The sequence below is a fragment of the Pseudochaenichthys georgianus genome, chromosome 7, assembly GCF_902827115.2.
Source record: "Pseudochaenichthys georgianus chromosome 7, fPseGeo1.2, whole genome shotgun sequence".
In the NCBI taxonomy this organism is placed as follows: domain Eukaryota; kingdom Metazoa; phylum Chordata; class Actinopteri; order Perciformes; family Channichthyidae; genus Pseudochaenichthys; species Pseudochaenichthys georgianus.
This window is the reverse complement of record NC_047509.1, coordinates 21178862-21206570: the sequence shown is the minus strand read 5'-3', so window position 1 is coordinate 21206570 and position 27709 is coordinate 21178862. Positions and strand designations below refer to the sequence as shown.

Genomic DNA, 27709 nt, shown 5'->3' with positions numbered 1-27709 from the left:
ATTTTTTACATATAAACAAATATATTTGTAGTTGTTCTTACTGGCTTTTTTGGCAACTTGCAGACCTTTTTTACACAGCGGACATTTAGCATAAAACACAGGTGTTACATTAACGATGACTCAGTTTTATTATGTGCCCCAGTGACACCTGGAACTGATTGACTGTACATGAAATGCAGCCACTAGAGCACAGGTGTTGTTAATCACATTAATACTCCTGTGCTTCAACCTCTATGGCAAGGCAAAATGTCTCCTCTGAAAATGGGTTATTAATAATGCACAAACTGGTGTGATAGCCCCATGTCAATATCATTTAGTTTAGCATTTTGTGCATTAGCTCGATGTGATTGGTTATCCAGGACAGTGGCAGTTAGTAGCTAGATAATCGGGCCAGATATCAACATGGGACTTGATCTCACCTCAACTGACACGCCTGTTAGTAAACGGCTCAGTGCTGTTAAAGTGTGCTTAAAGGCAGCTTGACTGGAGAATAAACTACATTAACCTTTACTGTTACTAACGCACAAACCACATGTGGCTGTCTGACGTCAGTTTGTGACTCAGCAATAAAACATCTACAGTCGTTCACCAGTCTTATCTCTTTGAAGTAATGTGCTATGAGTTTTTAAAGCAGATTGATTTTAACCAGCAAGATTATACAACTCTTATTGTCTTCAGGCAAATACTGTGAATGAGTGTGTGTAAGTAGATTAACAGAGGCTCCGATAAGAGGCGAGTGTCATCTTTTGATGGAATTTAATTTGAGAAATCAGTGATTTGGCTTTTGTAAGAAAAAATCAAGAATCGTTTTCTAGACTTTTTGGTCTGAGTGCTCTTGGCTTCCTCACGCTGTAACGTTGCCCAGCTCAGAACTTCTCTCTCAGCTGGCCCAAGAGTGCCGTCTGCCAATATAAAATGCTCTGGGTAATAGAAGTAATGGAGGAAGTAGGGCAATACCCACTCTGCACTCAAACTGAATATGAATGCTTTAAAAGCTTGGAAGGAGCATTAGTTTGATTTCTTTGGCAAAAACAACTTGAGGATGCTGACTCTCCAGTTTGATTGATACATGTTTCTTTAAAACCGTAGTGGGAATAATCTTTTTATTTTGAGCCCACAATCGAGCTGAAGTGGTTTTATCCCGACAGGAAAGTCTGATCTGAAGAAATGATTTAGGTCTTTGAGTCAGGGAGGAGGGAATGTAAAACCGGCCAACTTATGTTTGTGCTTGTGAGTTTGAATGTATGTTTTTTTACAACTATGAAGGTCCTTGGATGTGAGGAGAAAGCCCTTTTCCTCAGCTTACATGACCTAACATGACGTGATGTGTATAATGTACACTGTGCGTTGCTTCGTTTGAAAATGTTTCGCTCTAGTTTCCTATAAACCCCACGTGTTGCGGTCGTACCAATGCCACATGGTTTCATTTTCAGTTTTTAATAATGGTCACACCGTTTCAACATCCTCTGTGCTGTTCACTCCCTAAAGTCATTACCTTCTGTTATTAGAAAACAGGTGTTACACCTCTTTCATCGACGTAAGACAACTAGATTTGTACCGATCTCGGCTAACACGCATATCTCAGTGTGCTTATTCTTCTCTTTTGAATTATTGAGCTTTTCTACAAGAATGTGCCTCAAAAGGAGCTGCCACACCAACCTAGAGAAGAACACATAGACATGATTCAGAATGCCAAATAATTACTCATCGTTACTTCTAATGATTAAATACCACAAACAACCTTCTGATATCAGCATATGTCATAGTTTCTGATAAGAAAGAGAAGAACTAGTTGTCTCTTTCCTGAAGTACTGTGAACTGTACTGAATGGTAATGTGGAATCAACCGGGACCGTCACTACCTCTTCTTTATCAGGTATTCTTCAGAAAAATGACTTGTACTTCTTTTTGATAACCTCCTGATCCCTAATATTCATAGTGCCCCCTTTGAATCTATAATCTTTTAGCTTCAACATTTTAATTAAACATACTCCATACTAGCTTAATCAAGCACTTTAATTTTGTGACTGGAATAATTGAAAAACCTTATGTGTCAGGTTTTGCGTACATTTTTCCACCATTAAAGAACTATTAAAGTGATGAAGGATAACTAACCTTACTTTACCTTGTCATGATCTACAGTTCAGTTAACTGTCAACACCTGCTGGCTCCACACTTTCACAACCAAGCACAAAACGTATCTCGGTCTCAATGGAGATTCTGTCGGGAGAGATGACACCCCCCCCCTTTTTTCTCAGCTGGCCGGCAGATTTCCTCGTCCATCCAGTGATCACTTCATCCCCCCGTCTGCCGGAAAGGCCCACGCGTCCCACAGGGATCGTAGGCCTGCTTCTTTTGGAGTGGAAAACATTGGTCCTGGAGTTAAGAGGCCTTTGTTAAAATGTTACAATCTTTTCCCAGACGTGAACCAAAAACCCAGCGAGTGAGCAGTACTGCTCATTTCAGCTAATTATGATTCAGATGCTGACACTGAGAAAAAAGTACACGCAGAATTTCCCATAGTCCTAAGGGTGTGAATGCTTATTCAGTTTTCTGGGGATTATTGTTCTACCTTAACCAACCTAAAGCAGATAAGTCCTAATATGTTCCACAAGGAATTAATGACTTAATTAAGTTAAGTTAAGTCTATAGATTCTCTGTATTTTTTTTGATACTGTAAGGAGACAATTTACCTAAATTTTCTTTTTTAATTAATTGGATTGTTATTATTATCTCTAATATTGAATAAAATAATCCATAATTGGTTGGTCTCTATAGCATGTAAAAAAATCTAATTGTAATTTCCTGAAGTTTACTTTATCTCAATGCTTGCTTGAATAAGACTCAAAAACCTTTAAGATATGTATTTGCTTTCACATAGGACAGCGGTTCCCAACCTGTGGGTCGCGGCCCCTTATTGGTCCACAAAGGCATTGCAAGTGGGCCCCCAAATCTTTATTTAGCCTCCGTATTGTTTATGATTGAATGTGGGCCGCAAAACATTTTGTGATTCTTCAGTAGGCCCTGAGTTGAAAAAGGTTGGGAACCGTTGACATAGGACATTGATTAGCAGCATATTTAAATAACCTAAATGATGATCAGAATCGTTACCATTTCTTTTTCCGGGTCTTGAATAATATTTAAATGACTAATTGTTTCAGCTTGAATATTAAAATGAAAGTACGAGTCATGTATGTGAATGAAAATCCAGACTGTCAATTAACTACATTTCTTCTTGCCTAACTGCTTTGGTTATAGAGCATGAGCTATGCAAATAAGCTTCTTACATCTCCTTTAACTAACGACCAGGTGCCAATAAATGGTCTTAGTGTCAGGCTCATTCATTTGCATTTCCTGCGGAGTGCTATTTACCCATGTTCTCGACACAATCCGCCTGTTGTTTTTGGGTTTCTGCTCTATAAATAAGATCCTGTGGGTGACGTGAGGTCCTCTCTCAGCCCCTGTGTTTATGTCTGTATTTACATGTAAATGTGCAATACTATGGCTGTTTGTGTGAGTATTTCTGTTTGTGGTTGTGCTCTGTGTGTCACCGTCCTCGCTGTCATCTGCTCACCAAGACCCTATGGGAGACTAGCTTTCTTTTGTTTTCTATTTTCTCGTGAGCTTGAGTTATAACAGTGTTGCATGTTTGCCTCTCTTTTAAAACAAACCACTGATGAACAAAGAGGTCTCTCTGCAGATCAAACCAGTATCGCCGGCTTTGAGCCCGAAAATGACCTCACCTACGGATTTGGATTTTTCATCTATCCTTTTAACAGGTCCACAAAAATGTCCAGACAGAGCTATGTAATCTGTTCGGTTAGATGTAATCTCAGATTACAGATTAGGGTAGAGCCAAAAATGTTGACGCTGGATAACTCTCACACTGTAAAAGGAAGGTTTTATTCACCACATTCGGTGTAATGTAGGTAGTTTACCTCAGTGTGTGTTTCTAAACAGTCATGTGTTTGTCAGTAACCTGTGTGTGCATGCAGAGAGGAACTGATACTGTGAGGCAAGAGGAAATTGTGGGTGAAAGAAACTTACATGTTGCTTCCTCCCAGAGCTGGATGTCACCAGGCTAATCTGCCCACAGTAATTACAGAGCTCTAACAGTGGGGGGGATAAATACGTGTGTGTGTGTGTGTGTGTGTGTGTGAGGGGGTGGCAGTGGTCTGTACAAAAAGTATTGATGTGTTTACAGCATCAACAGAAAAACAACACAAACCATATTTAATGAGGATATCACTGTTGTTGCCACATCCTCCATAGAGAAGTGACTCAATGTCTTTTGTCCACACACGATCTTAGTGCTGCGTGTGGATGGGTTGGTTCGGAGTTTCTCGCCATGACGCGCCAACCCCCATCACATGGACGTAACACAAGTGTCGTACCTCTGCACTGTACTGACTTTGATCTGATTGTTCCTTTGTATGTTGACCACAGCCCGATTCTTCTGGCTGCTCGCTTCCACTATTAGCTCATCATTCTGACTAAAGCGTGGTTAGTGCTCGCCGCAGTGTCCCCGGCGCGAGGGTGCGCAAGGCAAAAGTGACGTCATAACGTATTGTGTGTAAAGAGCAAGGCCCTGCAAGCTTTTGAGGCGCTTGGTGACGCACCGCTGAAGTTTAGGAACAAGGTTTACTCTGCTCGCTTTTCAGAAATGACTGCCACAATAACTTACTGCTGAAAGCCAAGTACTTGAATTTAGAAGTGAAATGAACTTTCACTATTTAATACGTCTCAGGAAAAAACTGCCAATTAGTTTTTAATGCTTCAGAAAGGGGCGATCTTAAAATCTACATTTAAGTAAAAATGTTGTCAGCCGAATCAAATTGTTAACGGGGTATTCAACCTTTCAACCCTAATTTCATTACAAAACATTTTTCAAAAATGTGCCTTACATATAATGTAAACATGGCGGTAGCACTAATTGACTTCTTACTTCTTCACAAAATGTTTTCTTTGTACGCCACCTGCCTTTTCGGAGAGAACTGCAATGGACAACGCCTTGACCTTAAATTCCTTTTCTATACTCCTGGCTTGTAAAGTATAAACAAGGTTCATCAGAGGGACCATTAGCCCCGACTGTTTTCATCGTCTGGGCCCTGGGTAGCTGGCAGAAACATGTTTTCATACTGCCATATTCATCTACTACCCAGGATGCTTTCTCTAAACTTCAAATACAACTGAAGGCACTTTCATTCTTTGCCAAACTGCCAGAGGGTTTTTCATTAAGGAGAAGTGATCTGACCACAAAGCAGATGGAAAACGTTGGCACTAAAAGAGCTTCACTGGGCCTTTCAGGAAGAGGAGCATTTTGTAAATTGAAAATTGTTTCCACTAGCCAAGTAATATCAGTTAAGTAAAAGGTGCGTCGCTGTGTAAAAGTAGCAGCAGCAGGTGGTTCTCTGAAGGAATTGCCGCAGAGCACACCGGCTTTGTTGTTGGAGTTTTATGTAGACGTCTAAGCAAAGGGCTGTTTGCCGATAGTGGCAGCTTGAATTAAACTCTTTCTAACTCTCATAACGTTACCCTTAGCATTTCATTCCCAGCGCTCTCTGACTGCGCGGTGTTTATTACTCATCATTTATTACTCATCATTTATTCACCATTGATGTGGCATTCGTGCTACTCTTAACGTTTGTTTGAGGAGGCCAATTATTAAGTCTATTGTTAATAATGACCCCGAAAAAAACACATTTCAAGTGATTCAGATGCAGTTAGTCAATCAGATGATTCAACATATCAGCAGCTTGGAAAGAACCCATGGAAAGGACTATCACGATATTAAGTGCCCTTTAAGTACTCCTGCATCTGGTCTGCTCATATCTTTCTTGCATTCATTTCAAATAAGCCACAATTGTGAGTGTAATGCACGACTAATACTACAGATCAATCACAATGGAGGAAAAACAGAATGAACTTAAAGCACCGGTTTACTCAATCCATCTCCGTAAAACTAATCTTTCAAAGGCAAAGTTTGCTCTTTTTAGAACAAACATCAAGCTGCATATAAACTTAAATCACACCATGACGAGGATAGCTGTAATTAATCTTACATTCGAACCAGAGTTTGTCATTTGAAGAAACATGATATATATGTGATGGCTTTAACCATAATGCAGTGCACACTATTGCACAAACTAGGGATGTCCCGATCACCTTTTTTTGCTTCAGATTCTGATAATTTGATTTTGACAATCTGCCGATACCGATTTTTCCCGTTCCGACCTTTATGCAATGCATTAAGAGAAAAAAAAGGTGTTCTTTCCACCACGCGGAACCTCCACCTTGCAAACATTGCATCTGGCTGTTACACTGCCTTCGCTTTCAATTTTATAATACTTCCAAACTGCTGACATTTTCTCTGTCCCGACTCCCGAGTCACCAGCTGAACGTAGCCTCTCGTTAGCTTACTGCTACTATTAGACACTGCGCCCACTCTGTTGCCAGATTTGAGAGAAATAAGCAACCAGGTCTGAAATCAAGCCCAAAAGAAGCAACACATACATGATGTTGTGTAATTTTAAACCAAAATTAAGGACTCAGGATGACTTTAAGACGTGAACATGGTCATTTTTGTTTTGTAACATTAAATAAAAAAAAATTAAAAAATAATAATAATTTTTTTTTAAATTCCCGATCCCCAATCTTTTTCTCTCGATTCCGATCTTTTGAAAATCACGTGATCGGCTCCGATCCCCGATCACGTGATCGGATCGGGACATCTCAAACACAAAAGGCTCTTATGTGCCAGTGCAGATTACAAACTAAAGTGATTCACTAATGCACAACTTCTACAGTAAAATCCCTTCATGTCAGAACGTGGCTCGCTGTTATTATTGGTTTAACTTGGAATGCTGTTTATGTGTGTGTGTATCCCCTCTGTGACCCTGTGTGTCAGCTGTGAGAGGATCAGCCCTCCGTCTGACTCGACCTGAGGTCAGAGGTCAACAGCAGCAGTTTAAAAGAAAAGTCACAGGTCACTGTCAACTTCACTTGAATGAGCTCTTCAGCATTGGCCTGTTTGCACACAGACAAACTGTAAAACCCCTAGATGACAGGAGGGAGGATTATGACAGTCGCTTAAAGATGACCTCAGTCACTGGATCATTCATACATCTAAAGCCCTATTAGCACTAACCACGTCTCTGATCTTAATCCTATGCACATGGCCCAGTACCTCAATTACCTACCATATTTCACTGACACAGGAATTATTTGATTATTTTAGTCCCGTGTGAATCAGCATCTCAGGGATTTGTGGTTGAATGTGTAATATTTTTGCAAGGTGTTTTGTTTTCTCCCCTTTCCAAATTCTGGAGCCTCATTTCTCTACACAGCATGAAAACCTGTCTCTACTGTAACTATGATGAATATGTCAATGATATGCATGGCCAACAACACACATCCTGGTTTGACACACTGACACACATCTCACAGAGAAGGCCTGTGATACAGCTCTGCTCCTGTCAGCATTCGTTCCTCTGTGTACTGTAGCACCCCTTAACCTGCACCAGCTGTGCACACACACCAATACATTCGCTTCCTGCACCTCAGGGGAGCTTTTGGCCAATGGGCTCGCTCTCCTGGCCAGTTGGCCCTCGCCGTTAGCACCGTGTTCTCCAATCAGCACATTCCTCTTTCTCTAGACAGCACAGGGAGATGATTTTTTGGCAGCGCACACAGGGTGGGGTAACGCTCATATCCTGTCCCCTGACCTCAGATTACACGCACGCACACACGCACACAGTCACTCACAGTCACTGTACTGTTTTGCTCATGCTCGCACTCAAAACACCACATTCTTGCTCTCAGAACACACAGCTTTCCCTCTGTCTTAAAGCAGCTGCTCTCTTTCAGTGCAGACCCTCGCTGTCTCTACCCACTGACAGCTACAGAGCCGCTGTGGTCGTGCCAGTCTTCGCCCGTTGTTATGCCTTCACCCTAATACAGACTCTGCTCTGTCTGTGTTAATGACCCTCCATCTTTCCATGCCTCCCTTCCTCCCTGCGGGCACCACTTGGACACCAGCACTGGGCTGGACAGAACCCAGTCTCCAACAACAATGACGTTCCAGTCCACGACAATCAATTTGCTGCTGATTGCTGCGCTTGCACGTCTGTTTATCTCCACATTAACAAGCCTGTAGCGTCCAGACGTGGAAGAAGCACTCAGATCTTTCGCTTAAGACGAAGTGACCATACAAAAAGTGTAGAAATACTCTGTTACAAGTAAAAGTCCGGCACTCAAAATCTTTAATCAATCCCAATTAAAAGTGCAACATTTTAAGCATGAAAATATATTTACATTTCCAAAAGTGTAGGCCACATCATTATGTAAACGGCTCATTTCGAGATGATGATGAATTCATGTTTACCAATTTCATTTAGCAGCTGGTAAAAGTGGGGCTAATTACAATGACTTACATACTGCTGGGTTGCTTCACTTGTATTATTAAGTAACATCATAAATGATTCGTTTTTGATTTATATTTTGAATCTGCAAAGTAACTTATACCTTAAATTGGAAGATAAATGTATTGAAGCAAAAAGGACACAATTGGCTTACAAAATCGAGTCGCGTAGAAGTATATTGATACATAAAATACTCAAGTAAAGTAAATATACTTAGTTGTATTCATCACTGGTATCATGCCAAACAAAAAGAGAAATGACTAACACATTACTGCTCTGTCTTTCATCACAAGTCCATTTCAGGTCAGTGTGTGTACCCAGGCATGAAGTCACTGCTGTCCCCCCCCATTCAAATCTTTCTTACGCCGCAGAGAAGGACAAAGCACTCCACACTCAATCACACACTCACTCCCTCTTAAACTCCGACTTTGTTCTGCTGTTCTCTGTCCCTGCACTCCCTCTACTCCCTCTTTCTCCCCCCGTTCCTTGTGATTTCTCAGTGTTGTGAAACCTCACTTCCCTGCATGGGAAAGGATCAGGAATACAAGTATACAAATCTACAAACTCAACCCTTTGGGGACCTTTCTTCTTAATTCAGTGGTTTTTCTGTGTGAAAGCTTAAAGACACACAGAAACTGAGTCACACTCGGGACTCCCCACCCTGTGTCGGCTTAACCAGCCCACCTCCCTCCAATCTGCTGCTGAACTCTGTCTCCCCTGATCTCTCTCTCCTCATTTTCTCTCCACGCACACACACACACACACACACACACACACACACACACACACACACACACACACACACACACACACACACACACACACACACACACACACACACACACACACACACACACACACACACACACACACACACACACACACACACACACACACACACACACACACACACACACACACACACACACACACACACACACACACACACACACACACACACACACACACACACACACACACACACACACACACACACACACACACACACACACACACACACACAGGCCTATGTTCCCACTCAAATCTGCCAGTGCCTCCTGCCATGTGTTTATCACCTCACCCCCTACAACCCTGCCTGTTATCTGTGATTTTCTCCATGTCCTCCCCCTGTCAGTCGGCTGGACCAGGGTTTCCGAGTTGTCACAGTGTGGAGGAGGGATTGAGGCTAAGCAGTCTGTTGGCACTATTGCACTTGACATAGCATTCGGTGTTATTACTGGACACGGCGGGAGGGGAATAACAGAGAGTTTGCAGTACTGGGATTGTTTGTGTGTACAAGGGGAGTGTGTATGTATGTAAGTGAACTGTAAAGGGTGTGCCCTGCATGCTTGTTTTCTGCACAAGCACACTGTGTGTTTTGGGGGTCCCAGTTAAATGGACTTTGCCTCTGTTGCTCTCCGACAAACTTTGTTAGCGGTGTGTGTGAGAGTCCGGCCAGTCCAAGGCCAAATGAGGAAGGGCTGGGTGTACAGTGGGGAAAAAGAGGGGGGACGGGGGTGGGGGAGATAAACTGTTGAGTCCCATGTGAAACCCACTGAAATGGCTTCCTTTTTTGCTCTGCTAACTATCCCTTCTTCCCGATAGCCTTCAGTGTTGCCATTGTTCCTGCCACGCTCGGTTATCTGCTAGTTGCTGTAATCATATTTGGGTTTCGTAGCCTGGAGGAGGCTTTTGTACACTCATCATATTTATTCGCCGGGGCTAATGTAAGGCCAAACAATTGCGCTATCTCCTTGCCTCGTTGTAAATGGACTGAACATTAGTAGATTTGTTTTAAAGAGGATTATTATTGTGTGTGTGTGGCCTAGCATTACTCTACTTGTGGGGACCTAAATCTGTTTAGACAGTCACGTGTGGGGACTCGCCTCCCTTATGGGGACAAATTGGAGGTCCCCATGAGGGGAATCATTAATTTTAGGGTGAAGACTTGGTAAGGGTTAGGGTTAGGCATGTGTTGGTTATGGTTAAGGTTAGGATAAGTCTCCAGGAAATGCATGTAAGTCAATGTAATGTCCCCTGAAGTGATGTATACATGGTATGTGTGTGTGTGTGTGTGTCACAGGAGTGTTGTCTGTACTACATCTGGCTCATCTGTGTTTGTGTGGTAATTATAACTAACCTAACGGTGTGGTGTCGCTGTCCTCTCTCCTAGGTGACATCACACAGAAGGGATATGAGAAGAAGAAATCCAAGCTGATGGCCTCCTACATCCCACACATGCCAAGTAAGATAAACTCTTCTTCTGCTCTTTGCTTTTCCTTATTTCACTTCTTACCTTTCTCGATTTCTTTCTTTCTTTGCTTGTGTTGTTACCTCCTCTTCCAGCATTGTTGGTGCTAGTCACTCTGGCATGGGGAAACTTAAAGTAATTTCTTCAAAAATATCTCTTCAAATCTTGACTTAAGTATGCTTGATGTTTCATGTACGCAAAGATTCTTCTTCACCATCTGTACAGGGAAATAACAAGAAAAAAAAAATATATATATTTTCTTCAGCTCAATAAAAAGTAGCTTCACTGAGTATACAGTGTGATTGTAATTCTCTTTGTCAAAGAGAATTTCTGGCTTTCTGTGGCCCTCTAGTGGCCAACATGGGAATGACATAATGATAACAAAGCATACAGTAACAATTTCTCTTATATCTGCACAGCTGTAGAACATCTCCAGAATAAAGTCACAGAATGAGTTAAGCTTTCAACACACTTTGCTTCACACTTTACTATCAGAAGTAGGGGAGTACCAGAGTTTCACTGTACTACAGTCACCGCTGTTCTCGCTGGTAAGATGATCTGTTCACTTTTCTCGGTCAGCTGACTCACATGAGGGTGTGGTGTTTCCTCAGGAAGAATTGCACCACATTAGCATCGCCATGAAGAAATGCTTCTCGAGGAGTCACTGTAAACTCATTTAAAAAAGAGAGGAACATTTCACTTCCTTTCAACCTAGTTTAACCTTGGCCTGTTTGGGCTTGCGCTACCACATGACACATGTGACGTGATTACGCAAACAGAGAATTGAAAAGCACTGCAGGAATCTAAATCTCATATGGATCATTTCTATATTTAGTACTTGAATTACATTCCCATGGTTGTTAGAGGGTCCTGCTTTGTAATGGGCAGCTTGCTCTGAATGTCAAAGCTGGTTTGAAACTCCAGAGGTCACCGCCTGCTCCGGCACTCGTTCCATTGGGCCTCCTTATCCCTCTGAACCATCATCTGCACCGGGACTCTGGGAGGAGTTTACTAAAAATATATTTAGCTTGAATCTAGCCTAGTTTTATGTACTGCGTTAACAGTACAAGTCACATCAGTCAAGTACATGTCCCTAATTCACTTCATGCTCAGAGGCTCTGTAGTCAGGCTACATTTAGAGAGCATAATATAATAGTAATGCCTACATGTAAGTGTAATGGTATTATGTAAAGCAAGAAGTCTCATGTTTGTTTGTTGTTTATTAATGTTGCCCTACATGTGTTTGACTTACCCGCTTCTGTCCTGCAGATGTGGATCTGTCTCTGCCAGATGTACAGCTTACCCCAGGCCACAGTGCTGACCCCAGCCCCAGCCCCGAGGCCCCGGGCCCCTCCACATCTTCAGCCGCCAGACACCACCGTGCACACCGCAGTGGAGGGACCAGGGACGACCGCTACAGATCAGGTACACAGCGTACACAGCATACACACAGAGATACTTTAAAGAGTCATTAAACCCAAGAATTAAGCAGCCTTAACAAGCGTGGCAACCCTCTCTGTTGTATTCCTCTAATTCTGAATACTTCACTTGTTTCTCTCTCTGTTATCTTGGCTGTTTATGTAGACATCCACACGGAGGCTGTGCAGGCAGCCCTGGCCAAACACAAGGAGGAGAAGATGGCGCTACCCATGCCTACAAAGAGACGCTCAGCCTTTGTCCAGTCTCCCATAGAGAACTGCACACCTCCAGGTAAAAACTAGATCCACACACTGAATAGTAGTCTCTGGATCAAGACACTGTGGCTACATCCACACTGATAGGATTTAAACAAATAAATAAACACAACATTTAAAACGTTTATGCCTAGTGTTGACACTACTCTGGGGATTTTAAGCTGTTCAATTCATTGAATCAATCTACTTCTTCCTTCATGTGCAGGATGTCATATTTTATTTGAGCAATGTGTGTTTTGTTTTTATGCGTGTTAATATTAACAGATTATTTATGAAATGGTGCTTAGCGCTTGTTTGCACGGTGATCCTTTGTGTTTAGTGTGGCTTTAGCCTGTATCCCAGCCTGTGCTTCTCCGTAGCTGACTCCACCTTTTTGAAGAAAGATGTCAAGCCACATTATAGCTGTATCATTTGGGGTAAAATACTTTAAAGACAACCATCTAAATATTCAAGATTTTCTCTTTCCATCAGACACATCCTCTGCATCAGAGGATGATGGCTCACTGCGCAGAAAGGCAGCTCTCAGTGCAGTGCTCGCCCAGAGCCTGCAGAGCCCCGATTACTGGATCAACCGCTCCGTACAAAGCTCCTCCACGTCCTCGTCTGCGTCCTCCACCCTCTCCCATGGAGAGCCCAAGCCCCAGCCCCAGCCCCAGCCCCAGCCCCAGCCCCAGCCCCAGCCCCAGCCCCAGCCCCAGCCCCAGCCCCAGCCCCAGCCCCAGCCCCAGCCCCAGCCCCAGCCCCAGTCCCAGTCCCAACCCCAAGCCCAACTTGTTGCTTCCGTGTTGGCCGATGTGCTGGCCCACACTCGCATAGGTACACATCATTAATAAACCTTTAATGTAACAAGATACATAGCAGTGACGGCTAGCTGTTGTTTCCATGTATGACCTCCTCCTTTTGTCTCTATAGAAAACAGCGTCCCCCCAGATGTGACATCCTCGACTCCCCAGGAGAGAGGGTCCAGGGTGGACCTGCCTCCAGCCGTCAGAGGCATGAGTCGCGGACAGAGCCGCTCCAGCATGATGGATACTGCCGACGGTAGACTCACACAAAAAAAATATGTTTATAAATACCTATATGTGGTTTGAATGTTTTAACAAGGGTTAGCATTTCCTCTAATTTGCATAGAAAATATCACGGTAGTTTTCTATTCCCTGAAATGTGTTGAATTTGATATCTGTCATCTGATGATGGATCTTGAGATCGGGAGGTCCAACCATTTGCATGTGCTAATCATGGCAGCTGAGTGACGTTCTCTGTTTTGCATTGACCCTATGGTTCACAGCATTGCAGTGACGAAGCTGATTAGAGTGCCTTCAAATCAATAAACCATCAGGCCATGTTCACCCAGAATCATCTTCAACATATCCTCATTCCACTGTGTGGTGAACGCCGCTAATCCCAGATATCTGTGTTCTTTCTTTTGGGTCCATTAATCCTGTCCCTGTCTTGACTTTCATTTAAAAAAGGAAAAAGAAAAGGTAATATAAACGAAATCGCGGGAAAGGGTGGGATGCTGAAGAGCCCCAGCTTGCTTTCCAGCCTGGTGTCTTTCTCTCTGTCTCTATGTTTGTCTCGTGTCCTAGGCTTAGACATAGAGAACCTCCTTGTATATAGTTGATTTTCCTAAAGAGTGTCCAATCTGTGTCCTACCAATTTCCCTCGACTCCTTCCTGCTGCTGATTCTGATCCTGCCTGCGTGCTAGTGCCATTGGTTCTGCCTGTGTGAGAGTGTGCGATACATGACATTAGCATTTGTGTTACAATAGAATTGCATGTGTGGGTGTGTGCTTGTGTTATTTTGGTTGATTGTTTTCATGTGTTTGTGACAGTGGCTGTTGTCTTGGTGTTTGTGCAGGCGTGCCTGTCAACAGCAGAGTGTCCACTAAGATCCAGCAGCTGTTGAACACACTCAAACGGCCGAAGAGACCACCACTCAGCGAATTCTTCCTCGATGACTCTGAGGAAATTGTAGAAGGTGAGATAACAAGGGTGCATTCATTTTGTCAGCAACAAATGGGTTGAACTGAAATCACCCGAGGAACAAGCCCTCACTTTCCATACATATGTGCACATTAGTGTGTGCATTTCCCCCTTCTTCCCTTTCAAATTCAACATACCAACTGGATTGTGTGCTTAACTCTTATACAAAAGCATTCCCCCTAGCGTTACTTCCTCTAGCTTTTAAGTTGGACTTTGAATAGTTTGCAAGCCTAAGGTTTTAATCTTCATGTGACTTCATGTGTCAGGTTTAAGTAAAGTTTATACATCGTATTTATTAACATATTTATTATTAACATATAGGCATCTGACTAAACCTTTCTAAGAAACCTGCTGACTTCAAGATGAGGAAGTGCTTTAGGACTGATTCCAGCAGCACTTCATTTATGCATTATTAATGGACATGAGAAATAATTGGCTAAAGCAATTATACAATTATTATAAATATAAAAACATTAATAAACTGTTAAGGAATAAATGTCACATGCGCTCGGCTTCTCCTAATCATCTCCTGCCTCTGCTCTCCTCTGGTCCAGTGCCCCAGCCGGACCCCAACACCCCGAAGCCAGAGGGACGCCAAATCATCCCGGTGAAAGGGGAGCCCCTCGGAGTCGTCAGTAACTGGCCCCCCGCCCTGCAGGCTGCCCTGGCCCGCTGGGGGGCCACGCAGGCCAAGAGCCCCGCTCTCACTGCTCTGGACGTCACCGGCAAACCGCTCTACACTGTCACATACGGTCAGCAGCACTCACAGAAACATCTGTATAGCCCAGAGTTAACATTTATGTCATTGTGTCTGCTAAATGTAAATGTGAGATGTATTTCTTGCATATGAGCAATCATTTCTGGCTTGAGCAGATAACACCTACATGTATGTTTCCTACTGGAGCTGCAGTGGGTTGTGGAGTTGAGCTGTCCTTGATCTGTTACACAACACAGATAATAAACAACAAACAACAAACAGGACGAGCTAAAACCATCAATTGCTCTTTTTATCCACAGGAAAACTATGGAGTCGCAGTCTGAAGCTGGCCTATACACTGCTGAATAAACTGGGCACCAAGACAGAACCTGTCCTACAACCTGGAGATCGGGTAAGAGTCTGTCAGTCTCCTCTCAGTTTGTTAAGCGATAAAGGAACACGGAGTAATAACCTTTTTCTGATCCTCAGGTGGCCCTGGTGTATCCCAACAGCGACCCTGGTATGTTCTGGGTGGCTTTCTATGGCTGCTTGTTAGCCGAGGTCATCCCTGTGCCCATTGAGGTCCCACTGTCACGACAGGTAACAACATCACTGTTGTCAAGTGAATTCCTCTGGTTATCACAGAGAAATACAAAATCTGATTTTCTTATTGATTATCTTAAAGAGCAGAACCTACTGTATGCACACCTGTAGATCAACACAGAGGACGAAAAGGCAGAACGTTTGTAGTTGGCTGCATTTAAAATAAAATGTTGCTTCAAGTCATAATAAAGACAAGTTCTAATCAATCACGTATCTTATATAACACCATCATGGCATCATAGGCCAAGCATTTAATCCCTAAGCAATTTATAGCATCATATTTTTAAAAGGTGTGTTACATTGTAATTGAAAGTGAACATAGCCATAATAAGAAAAGCTTTTATACCAGGATAGATGTTTCAAAATATGGGGTTTGAGTGTATGTGTCATGTAATATGACGGTGAAGATAATTAGTTGCCTTGATTGTTTGGCACTAAAACTAGGTCAATTGTAACAGAGTAGCTATTTTATTTTACAAGACTACAATTCCTGAAACATGTATTTGTTTCTTCTTGGTATATATAATGCCTCGTTGCTCATATCACCTTAAATACATATTTATTTATAGACCAATGTTTTGACAGCTACAGTACACCGCATGTGTGTTTTTCAACTGTCACAGTATTACACAGTATGTGTGTTGTGAGTCTCATGACCCTTCCCTCTGTCCACAGGACGCAGGCAGCCAGCAGATCGGCTTCCTGCTGGGCAGCTGTGGGGTCAGTCTGGCTCTGACCAGCGAGGTGTGCCTCAAAGGGCTGCCCAAGTCTCCAAACGGAGAGATCATCCAGTTCAAAGGTCAGTCTGCGCAAATACACTACCGTACTTTTCGGACTATAAAGCGCACCCGCATATAAGCCGCAGCAGCTAAATTGTCCGTCTGTCTTGCTCTCGTTCTGTCTCTCGGTTCCACTTTTACTTTGGCGCGCTACCTGTCTCACTCTTTTCCGGCCTCCAGCTTTTTCTGCTGGAGCCCGCCGCTTAAAGGTGGCGGGCGCGGACCGGTCCTAGAGCCCATAGTGTTAAAGGTGGTTAATTTTACCTGTAAAATCCATAGATTTAGGAGGTTCCCTAGTGGCCGTTAGCTGTACAAAAAAAATGGGGGAAAAAGTCGCGGCTTATAGTCCGAAAAGTACGGTACTTTTAATGCTGCCTCAGTCTGTATCAGTCTTTTTAGGAGCCAGGAATATACAATGTGATATCAAATGTAGGGCCATATTGTGTAAACGGATATCTCTGTAATCACTCTGCTTGTTAAGTCTGTTCACCTTTGGCCTTAAAACCAGCAGTTTGCAAAGTGAACACTGTTCATTTTGTCAGGCTTCAATTGTACAAACTTTGTTTTTCCTTTGTGTTAGCTAAAACAATTCTGTGTTTATATATATTTTTTTTTTGTGTTCACCAGGATGGCCAAGGATGAAATGGGTAGTGACGGACACAAAGTATCTGACCAAACCATCCAAAGACTGGCAGCCTCACATCCCCACTGCCAACACCGACACTGCCTACATAGAGGTAACCACAAAACAATTTGGTGATATAAAAAACAAAAATGGTTACATTGCTATCACCTCACAAATGCAACTCAAATATTACCTGCCAATTTTACGGCTCTTTCAGACATAAAAATCGATCTATATTTATAAAAGAATAGAGACAAATAGACAACCTGACAATAAAGGGCCAGTTTTCTCATGTTCAAGTTCAAATGCTCTTTGTTTGTGTGTATGTCTCTTAATAATAATAATAATAACTTGAATTTATATAGCGCCTTTCATAACCTCAAGGTCGCTTTACAAAGAAACATACAAGGACAAGACATAAAACATGAAAAACATAAAACAGAGGCAGAAATGGAAGTGTAAGTGGGGGGGGAAGTGAGTTATTGTTGGAAGGCGATGTTGAACAGATCTTCCTCTTCCAGTACAAAGCAAGTAAGGAGGGGACAGTGATGGGAGTTGCTGTGTCCAAGATCTCCATGCTGACCCACTGCCAGGCTCTGACGCAGGCCTGTAACTACTGTGAAGGTCAGAGACTGTTACTTCTCTTACACTCACTAAACATAAACAAATGGTGAATCTTTTACCAAGTGAGCAAGTGATTTCCAAATCCTCACTTGGGTGTCTTTATGTTTTTTGTCTTAGGGGAGACACTGGTCAATGTGTTGGACTGTAAGAAGGATATGGGCATGTGGCATGGCGTCTTAACGGTAAGATTTAGTGAACATGTTGTACTGTCTGTTGTCCTGTGCACAATGTTACAATGACACTATGTATTTGTTTTTCAGAGTGTCATGAACAGAATCCACACCATCACAGTGCCATATGCTGTCATGAAAGCATGTCCCATGTCCTGGGTGCAGAGGGTCCACCTTCACAAAGGTTCAGCCAATGTCTCTTTTTATATTATTATACATTTGTAAAGTTTACATCTTATATTGCCGATGAAGGGTCTTTCTTCAAACTGGCACAGACCTAAAACAAGCTCAAAACCCCAATTGTGCAGGAAACTAAAGAATAATGTGTGTCTGCTCTTTGCTTTGTTCCACTCCCAAATATGAAATCCAATAAACAAATGGACATAAACAAAAACGTGACCCCCTTGGCCGATGTTAAAGTAGAAACCTAATCACGGAGAAGACCCACAAGACTACTAAATTGAATAGAATTGGAAAACTTGCAGCTAAAGCCATGGAAACAGTAATAAAAAATGTGCACATAATTAATAAAACAAATACAGCTTGTAAGTGCCCCATATATGACCTCTTCCTCTCTGATAGCACGTATTGCCTTGGTGAAATGCCGTGACCTCCACTGGGCCATGATGGCCCACAAGGACCAGAGGGACACCAACCTGTCCTCCATACGCATGCTTATTGTGGCTGATGGAGCGAACCCATGTGAGTCTCAACCATGGTGTCTTTGTAATGTAGAACTACTATGTTATGAACAACGTGTATGACTATTTCTATCCTGTTTTGGTCATTTTATTATCCCATTATTTGTCACCAGGGTCCGTGTCGTCGTGTGACGCCTTCCTGAATGTGTTCCAGTCTCATGGTTTGAAGCCAGAGGCAATCTGTCCATGTGCCACGTCTCCTGAGGCCCTGACGGTGGCCATCCGCAGGTAACGCATCTGATACAGGGAGTTCAATGCTAAAGTAACTGTATTTCTTTGCAGGCAAAACTAGTTAAAACTAGTTAGGCAGTAACTAGTTTTGCCTGCAAAGAAATACAGTTAGTTTTGTCCACGAACTTACATTTATTTAAAATAAGCACATTTAGTGATTTTTGAATGTGTTTGTTTTATATTGAAATTACGCACTTTTCTTAGTTAAAATATGTCTAGTTCAAGAATTGTAACATTATTTTTTTATAATAATAACTTTAATTGATATAGCGCCTTTCATCAACCCAAGGTCGCTTAACAAAGAAACATATAAGGACAAGACATAAAACGGGGCAGAAATGGAAGTGTTCCATTGCAGGGGGGAAGAGTGAGTTAATGTTAGAAGGCTTTGTTGAACAGATGAGTTTTCAGGGTTGATGTTCAGAGAAGGGGCGTTACGGATTTCAGCAGGGAGGGAGTTCCAGAGGGTGGGGGCAGCGACACTGAAGGCACGGCCCCCGAAGGTGCGGAGGCGTGAATGGAGAGCAGGCCGGAGTCTGAGGATCGAAGGGTGCGGGACGGGATGTATGGGTGGAGGAGATCTGTGAGGTACTGAGGGGAGAGGGCATGGAGGGACTTGTGGTGACGAGGAGGAGTTTGTAGGTGATGCGGGACTTGACCGGGAGCCAGTGGAAGTTGAATGAGCTTCTCTGCAACAGAGTCGGAGAGTGATGGCCGGAGTCTGGATATGTTTCTGAGGTGGAAGAAGGCCAAGGAGTACATTCACTTAAAGCTCAAACCAAACCCAAGCATGTGGTATTCCTCACTTCTGCATAGTTCAAGATAAACAATGAAACCACTTCACCTTGAGGCTGAGGCTTGGTTTGTGTTTCTGCTGCCTCGCTGTCTGAGCCGTTATGATTACCTCACACCGTCCCCTCTCTTTGTGTCTCCCCTGCAGGCCCGGTGCACGAGGCGCTCCGCTGCCAGCCAGGGCCATCCTGTCCATGGGCGGGCTGAGCCACGGGGTGATCAGAGTGAACACAGAGGACAAGAACTCGGCTCTCACTGTGCAGGATGTGGGACACATCATGCCTGGAGGTTAGCCACTAGAGTTGGTTTTAATTGGCTCTGCAGCTGCACCACTTACTTCTTCCTTTATCTTTCAGGTAAACATATGTAATCTTGTGACTTGTGTGTGTGTTTCAGCTCTGATGTGCATTGTGAAACCGGACGGGCCTCCTCAGCTGTGCAAGACAGATGAAATAGGAGAAATCGTGATCAACTCTCGGGCCGGAGGCACCATGTACTACGGTCTGCCTGGGGTCACCAAGAACACATTTGAGGTCTGTCAAAGTTTACAATGAGTGTTGAAAACACTGCCTAAATGACTCATTCCACATCTGGTCTAGTGACGTGCTGTGGCTTATAAATAAACCTTTGGCCTGAGACAAGAAATAACCTCTTTAAAAAGTCATGTTAACACTTGAGAGTTAACTTCCTGGCTACTTGTACGGGGTGTCCCCTTCCTCTTGTTGAGTGTGTGATAGCATGACCTCCACCCTGCACGTAAGCTTGTAAGCAGAAGTGAAATAAGCTGGTTTAGAAATGGATGGATGGGAAAGAATCACAGGTTAATATGATCCACTAGATGGAGCCACAGTCATCTTGAAACTGTTGCATTGCATTTATTCCCATATACTCCTGAAGTGTGTTCTTGTCCAGTTTTATATTTATTTAAATATTTAAAAGCAACAAACCACCTCTCAACTATACATTTACCTGCTTTCACAATGATGTTGGAATATATTTGTAATATAATGCCAGGGTGAGATGTAAACTGTTTTTCTCATATTAAATTACATTACATGTCACTTGTAAGTCGCTTTTATCCAAAGTGACTTACATACTCAGTACTGTGGGCAATCCCCACAGGAGCAATTTTGGGTGAAGTGTCTTGCAGGGACACAACGACATGCTGACTGCAGTGGGGTTTGAACCTGTGACCCCCTGATCTAATCAATCACCAACGCTCAATCCACTGCACCACACGCCTCCCTCATATGATCTTTGCCACAATACCAGGATAATCACTTCTGACCATTGTCCGTAGTTTCCTTTCACACATGTATCAAATAACAGGAGATCTGTCTGAGTTAGAAGAATTACTCCACAATAGAATCATTTTCAAAACGTGGAAGAAAAGCAGCTTTATTCAAACACAGGATGTAAAGTTCAAATGGCGTTAAACTTTACATTATTACATACATCTCCTCTGGGTAATGCTAGGCTATTTACAGGGTTGCAATGCATATGATGAAGAGGATTTAGTGTGTGTATGCACTGAACTCCAACTTATTATTCCTCTGTAAATCTGCAGGTGATCCCCGTCAACCAAGCCGGAGCACCCATAGGAGAAATACCTTTCACTCGGACCGGTCTGCTTGGATTTGTTGGACCCGTAAGGCAGAAACATCCAACTTCACTATAATACTTTTATAATAATTTCACTGAAAATGTTCCTTGCTGAGTGAAACCGTTTGCTCCACAGGGCAGTCTGGTGTTTGTTGTGGGGAAGTTTGAGGGGCTGCTGATGGTGAGCGGGCGACGCCACAACGCCGACGACCTGGTGGCCACCGCGCTGGCAGTGGAGCCGGTCAAAACTGTTTACAGGGGGAGGTGAGACACTGACCGCTTCTGTGCGCTGTGTGTTAGTTATATTTCTACAGGGTGCATGGATTCTCATTTCTATATCGGCCGCTGTATAACCCCCCAAACGGGTTCATCTCTTTAATATTCTGCAGCCTCTCCATGTGTGCGAGTGCTCATTTATTTTTTCATTCATGCAGGATCGCTGTGTTCTCTGTGACCGTGTTCTATGATGAGAGGATAGTGATCGTGGCAGAGCAGAGGCCGGACGCTAGTGAGGAAGACAGCTTCCAGTGGATGAGTCGAGTCCTGCAGGTAAAATCACATCTGTCATGTCCCCTAGGGTATATTTTCAGATTATCTTTTATGATAGTATTTATGTGATTTAACTTTTTTCAGTGACAGATTCTTCTTTTTATACTTTTAGTTATGTGTATTTCAAAGTCATGATGGGTGCATTTAGAGTACAGCTTTTTGAGGGAAGGAAAAGGGTTTGAACAAAGTCTTTAAAGTTTGGAAAACATTTGGTTTTCTCTTACACCAGGCATATAGCAAAGTAGAGCAAGCAATAACAAATATCAAAACATACACTCAAAGTCAATATGAACAGCTGATTAAATGAACATGTCATTTTCTTCCCAGGCCATCGACAGCATCCACCAGGTGGGCCTGTACTGCCTGGCGCTCGTCCCGGCAAACACCCTCCCAAAGACGCCCCTCGGAGGCATCCACATCTGTGAAACCAAGCAGAACTTCCTGGAGGGAAACCTGCACCCCTGCAACATCCTGCTGTGCCCCCACACCTGCGTGACCAACATGCCCAAGCCCCGGCAGAAACAGCCAGGTAGACCGCCGTAGACCACAGCCACTGATGCTTAATACATAACGTAAGACAAACACTCATTTAGTGTTGGAAGCGTTACTTAACACACTCTGATTGACTCTGTTCAGTGGACGTCGGCCCGGCTTCCATGCTGGTCGGTAACTTGGTGGCAGGGAAGCGGATCGCCCAGGCAACCGGCAGAGAGCTGGGCGTGGTGGAGGACCAGGACCTGATCCGAAAGGTACTGTTCACCACACAGACCCAGAACCGCACTTTAACCACACTGACACCTGAATATTTATCAGATGATTAATAATGGATTTCGTCAGGATAAATGTACAACTTAATAGTTTATATTTCCTGAAATGTTTACATCAAGTTATATCAATCTACTGTATATCTAAGACTCCAACATTGGCACCTGGATGATGAGACAGAAATGTATACTTAAAGACTTTATACTGTTGCTATGCTCAGTCAATGTTTATAACATAAGATTAAAGATTCAGTGATTAGTAAATGAATAATCTATTTTAAAAGCCAAGTATGTGTTTGTATTAGTCTTAACATAATTGTTAGCTGAATATCTTTCAGCTGTTTGTCAAAAAGACATTTGATAATGTAACCTCAATGAATATCAACTAAGAAAAACATCAGCGTATGCATTTATAAGTTTCAGCCTTAGACAAAATGAAACACACATATTTTCTAATGGGACTGATGTATCAACTGTGAAGGCTCTGAATGTGTTAACCAAGTTAAACCCTGTCACATTTAGGGGAGGATTGATTCTCCTGTCTGATCCTAAATCTCTCTTGTTCTGCCTTTAACTTTGCTTGGGTTGGGCTTTAGCTCTGTATGTGGCCCGTCATGATGGTAAGGCTCTGGCCTTCCCCCCAACCGTCTTTGCTTCTGCTGCTTCTGTCGGTCAGATGTGCTTTGCAGCCTCGATGGCCTCTCAGCCTCTAGCAGCAGCTTTTGCCCGACGCAGAAATAAGACTGTCCAGGCTGGTTCCTTAGCCAGCAGGGGTCCACACACCTCATGTAAAATACAGAATAAAACGGACCCTCTGCAATCACCTTTTAAACTAGAGTTTCCAGCAGCCTACTAGTTCCCCCAAACCAAAAGCTCATCAATAAGTTGAGGTGTTATTATTAGACATCTTTAAAATGTTCTTCCCTATTATTTTCAATTGGTGTTTCCACTGTAATGGACGACAGCATCGCTTCCAGTTTTCCTCAGAACATACCACTAGCTACAAATGTAGCATCTTATTCCGAACATCATGGGGAATAGCAAGATATATATTCAAACGTAATTCATTCCCAATAATGCTCAAAGTAATCGCGTCCAGAGTATTTTCCTCTTGCACCATATGCAGTAGGTCTCTCCACTCTGCGACTAAACTTAGTGCAAACAAAAACGCAATGACTACTTTAATTGTTAAATAGGCAGCAGTAACACATCTAAAAGTACATTGTCGCATGTCTATGAAGAACTGGCAACCTGGAAATCAACATCTACTTCATAATGATAAAGTAAAATGGAGACGTTGAGGAGGTAACAATAAACAGTTTCTTAACATGTGTGACCTTTTAAAGATGATGTAATTAAAATATCTTTTAATCACCCCCTAAAATAAAACTGTCACCTCTGCTGGCAGTGTTCACTGTGATGCTCCCATGTGTAGCTTAGCCTGATGGACAGGCAGCCGGTCTGCATGATCAGTGTTGACCTGTTGTCTGACTGAGAGAGAGAGAGAGTGGCACAAAGGATGACTTTGGCCAGAGATTTAAACATGACAACGCTGACGCTTATATCTTTTCGTCCAGTGAGTCAATGTGTGAACTTTATTTGTTACCTTACATGTTGCCTGATGGTCACTTGCCGTCTGCCTTAACGACCTTTCTTTGCTTTCACGTCTTGTCTTGTTTGATCCCGTGCTCTGGCCAGTTCCTCAGTTTATTGACACTATTTGGTCTTATAATATCAGTGTTTGTTTAAAAAAAAAAAAGTGACTGGATTGTTACTTTGCTTGAGAAACGGTACACTTTTTAAAAAAAAATGCTTTTTAAAGTTGGTGTAACCCTGTGTTTAAAAGGCCCATAGCTTGTTAGTGGCTGCAGGTACAGATGGTCTCAGCGTGACCCCGCACCGGGCAGAAAAAAGGAAATGCTCCTGTTGTGCGCTTGTTTTTCCCTCGGTGTGAGAGGTTCAAATCCTCACAGAATATGTTTTCTCCTCTCAAAGTCTGTTGAGCAAATGTATCTGTTGTCCCTGAGAGCCGTTCTATTTTTGGCTGTTGGTTGGATGATATATGTGGACAAGCTTTTGTTTGCATCTATCTGTTGAACCATGTTTTAAATGGGTTATTATTTGCCATGGATGCAGCTTTTAAGTGTGCAATCTTATGAATGAAGTCAATCCATCATTAATGTTTTTGTGATGACACTCTTTCTTTACCAGCACCAGTTCCTGTCTGATGCTCTGCAATGGAGGGCTCAAACCGACCCAGACCATGTCCTGTATGTGCTGCTCAATTCAAAGGTAGACAAAACACACACTGGAAATCGATAGTAACACATACAGGGCATACTTTTCTTTATTTTGTACTGGTAGAATTGGATTTGCATGTTGTTGGGTGTAAGCTAGCTGTCCTTCCTCTCTTTCCTCTGTAGGGGGTGGCGGTGTGCACAGCCACTTGTGCTCAGCTGCACAAGAGAGCAGAGAAAATCACAGCTACCCTAATGGAGAGAGGCGGCCTCAACACAGGAGACAATGTGGTGCTGCTTTATCCCCCAGGTACACACACACACACACACACACACACACACACACACACACACACACACACACACACACACACACACACACACACACACACACACACACACACACACACACACACACACACACACACACACACACACACACACACACACACACACACACACACACACACACACACACACACACACACACACACACACACCACTCAGCATTGTAGACAGCCAACCTCCTTGTATTTTTATTAAAAGGCCAAATATGTTACATCTCCGCCTTAAAATGTCTTAAAACTAGATACCTTTGTTATATTACTTGTCTGAGTTAGGTACTTGCATTATTCCAAATGTTTCCGCCCACTTTCAAACCTAAAGATGTCTTGTCTGTCTCTTCTTTCTGCAGGTATTGACCTGATAGCTGCCTTCTACGGCTGCCTCTATGCGGGGGTCATCCCTGTGACGGTGAGGCCGCCTCACCCACAGAACCTGGCTGCTACCCTCCCCACTGTGCGCATGATCATCGACGTGAGTGTACACCACTGATATTTCTAATTAAAGGCGTACATTTTAACACAATGTTTTTCAATCAAACATTACCAGAGCATTATAGAGTAATCTCCTTGAATGGAGGATTTGTACCAGAGGTCGATGTTGCAGCAATGAATAAACGTCTTTGTGTGTGTGTTTGGTGCAACAGGTGAGCAAAGCAGCCTGCATCCTCACCACTCAGCCTCTCATGAGGATCCTCAGGTCCAGGGAGGCTGCTGCCAGCGTCAACGTCAAGACGTGGCCCACTATCATCGATACAGGTGCTGGAGATCTATATGTTCAAATGATAACAGCTAAGAGGCATTAGGCATTGTGAACTTTACTGGCCTAAGGATACAACTCTAGGAGTGCATGGATAGAAAAGTGCTCTCCATTTGGCCACAAGGTTACCTGTTTGCTCCACAATAGCAAACAATAACAGTTACAGTACAAATAACTACAATTATGTTCCTTCTTCTCTCAGATGATCTCCCCAGAAAGCGGCCTCCACACATTTATAAACCCCCCACAGCCGAAATGCTGGCCTACCTGGACTTCAGTGTGTCCACCACAGGCATGTTGACTGGAGTCAAGGTAAAATACTCACAGCGTTGATGTATAACAGTATATTTTGTATTTTATTTATTACATTTTCATTCTTTAATTTATTTTTATATTTCCTTTTTTTAGTATCAGTATTGTTCTCTTTTTATTTAATTTTTAATTAATTTTTATTTGTATCTCTTTATTTATGATTACTACTGTTTATCTAACAAAATATTTTCTAATTAATATTTATTGTCATTATTTCTATCGCTCAATGGGTAGCGGGATCTACTTATTCATTAACAGGAATTTGCATTGATATAACATTTTTTTTAATTGATTAGATTTGTATGCCCTCAAAAAAAAATGATTTTATATATATTCATATTTATATATGATGACATGAAGGGACAAATCGATTGAGTTGCTCCTACTTTGTCGTTTTTGTTGACAGCATAGAGCATTTTTTAATGGTTCATGTCTATTTCCTGTCAGATGTCTCACGCTGCAGTCAGCACTCTGTGTCGCTCCATCAAGCTGCAGTGTGAGCTCTACTCCTCACGCCAAATAGCCATCTGCCTCGACCCGTACTGTGGCCTGGGCTTCGTCCTGTGGTGCCTCTCCAGGTAACACACACACACACACACGCTGAATATCATATTCTATATAACATGCTGTTCCTGTAAAAGTTGTTGCTGTAGCGAGTGTGTGTTTTTTGCCCAGTGTTTACTCAGGTCACCAGTCCATCCTTATCCCCCCCCTGGAGCTGGAGAGCTCGCTGCCTCTGTGGCTGAGCACGCTGAGTCAGTACAAGATCAGAGACACGTTCTGCTCCTACTCCGTGATGGAGCTCTGCACCAAAGGCCTGGGCACGCAGACAGAGATGCTGAAGGTCAGAATCACACACATACACACCCAATGATGTGGTACCCCACCCTGTCTCTACTCTAACAATAACAACACTGTTACACATTGGTTGCACATGATCATATCTGCTCTCAAGGCAACCAATTAACACCTGTCTGATTTAATCAATAAAAAACAATATATAGGCCCTTTTTAAGCCTATTAGTTAGTACGAGTAAATTCTACTACATTGTCAAAACTTTCAGACTATTCAAACTAAACCATATATATTGCTTACCTATTAAATGATCTGTAAGTTAACATCTATTTTCCTTAAAGTCATAAATCTGGTTCTTGTGGTTCAGTGTCGCTCAATATCTAAAAGCACTTTGGATTAAAACGTCCACTGAGTTCATGTTGGAGCCAGGCTCAGTCTTCACTTTACTGTTCAAAGTGTGATAACCTCTTCCTGTGTGTCTCCAGGCGCGGGGTCTGAATCTGTCATGCGTGCGGAGCTGTGTGGTGATCGCAGAGGAGCGTCCTCGCCTCGCTCTCACGCAGTCCTTCTCCAAGCTCTTCAAAGATCTCGGCCTGTCGCCGCGCGCCGTCAGCACCGCCTTCGGCTCCAGGGTCAACCTCGCCATCTGCCTGCAGGTTGGAGTCACACGGACACTGAATTGTTGTTATACGTATACATTTTCCCTAGTTAAACTCATTTTTGTGTTGTCGTGTTTCATCTTGAACAATTTAAGTCATTCACTGTTTACCCTCCAT

The 27709-nt window shown here is 42.9% G+C and overlaps 1 protein-coding gene across 1 annotated transcript in view; it reads left to right on the top strand.

The window, feature by feature from the left end:
- The window catches only part of dip2ba (disco-interacting protein 2 homolog Ba), a 48059-nt gene that overhangs the window by 15257 nt on the left and 5093 nt on the right, over positions 1-27709 (top strand). The window contains exons 2-32 of the mRNA XM_034086271.1: positions 10593-10664; positions 11940-12095; positions 12255-12380; positions 12836-13180; positions 13277-13405; positions 14226-14345; positions 14905-15102; positions 15368-15459; positions 15537-15647; positions 16326-16449; positions 17057-17166; positions 17576-17678; positions 17796-17860; positions 17939-18032; positions 18431-18550; positions 18663-18777; positions 19721-19860; positions 19969-20105; positions 21140-21220; positions 21311-21438; positions 21609-21723; positions 22051-22252; positions 22360-22472; positions 24699-24779; positions 24911-25034; positions 25419-25540; positions 25713-25824; positions 26028-26137; positions 26585-26715; positions 26813-26981; positions 27419-27589. Coding sequence (XP_033942162.1) covers positions 10593-10664; positions 11940-12095; positions 12255-12380; positions 12836-13180; positions 13277-13405; positions 14226-14345; positions 14905-15102; positions 15368-15459; positions 15537-15647; positions 16326-16449; positions 17057-17166; positions 17576-17678; positions 17796-17860; positions 17939-18032; positions 18431-18550; positions 18663-18777; positions 19721-19860; positions 19969-20105; positions 21140-21220; positions 21311-21438; positions 21609-21723; positions 22051-22252; positions 22360-22472; positions 24699-24779; positions 24911-25034; positions 25419-25540; positions 25713-25824; positions 26028-26137; positions 26585-26715; positions 26813-26981; positions 27419-27589 — 4016 coding nt within the window. The remainder of the gene's footprint in view (positions 1-10592; positions 10665-11939; positions 12096-12254; positions 12381-12835; positions 13181-13276; positions 13406-14225; positions 14346-14904; positions 15103-15367; positions 15460-15536; positions 15648-16325; positions 16450-17056; positions 17167-17575; positions 17679-17795; positions 17861-17938; positions 18033-18430; positions 18551-18662; positions 18778-19720; positions 19861-19968; positions 20106-21139; positions 21221-21310; positions 21439-21608; positions 21724-22050; positions 22253-22359; positions 22473-24698; positions 24780-24910; positions 25035-25418; positions 25541-25712; positions 25825-26027; positions 26138-26584; positions 26716-26812; positions 26982-27418; positions 27590-27709) is intronic.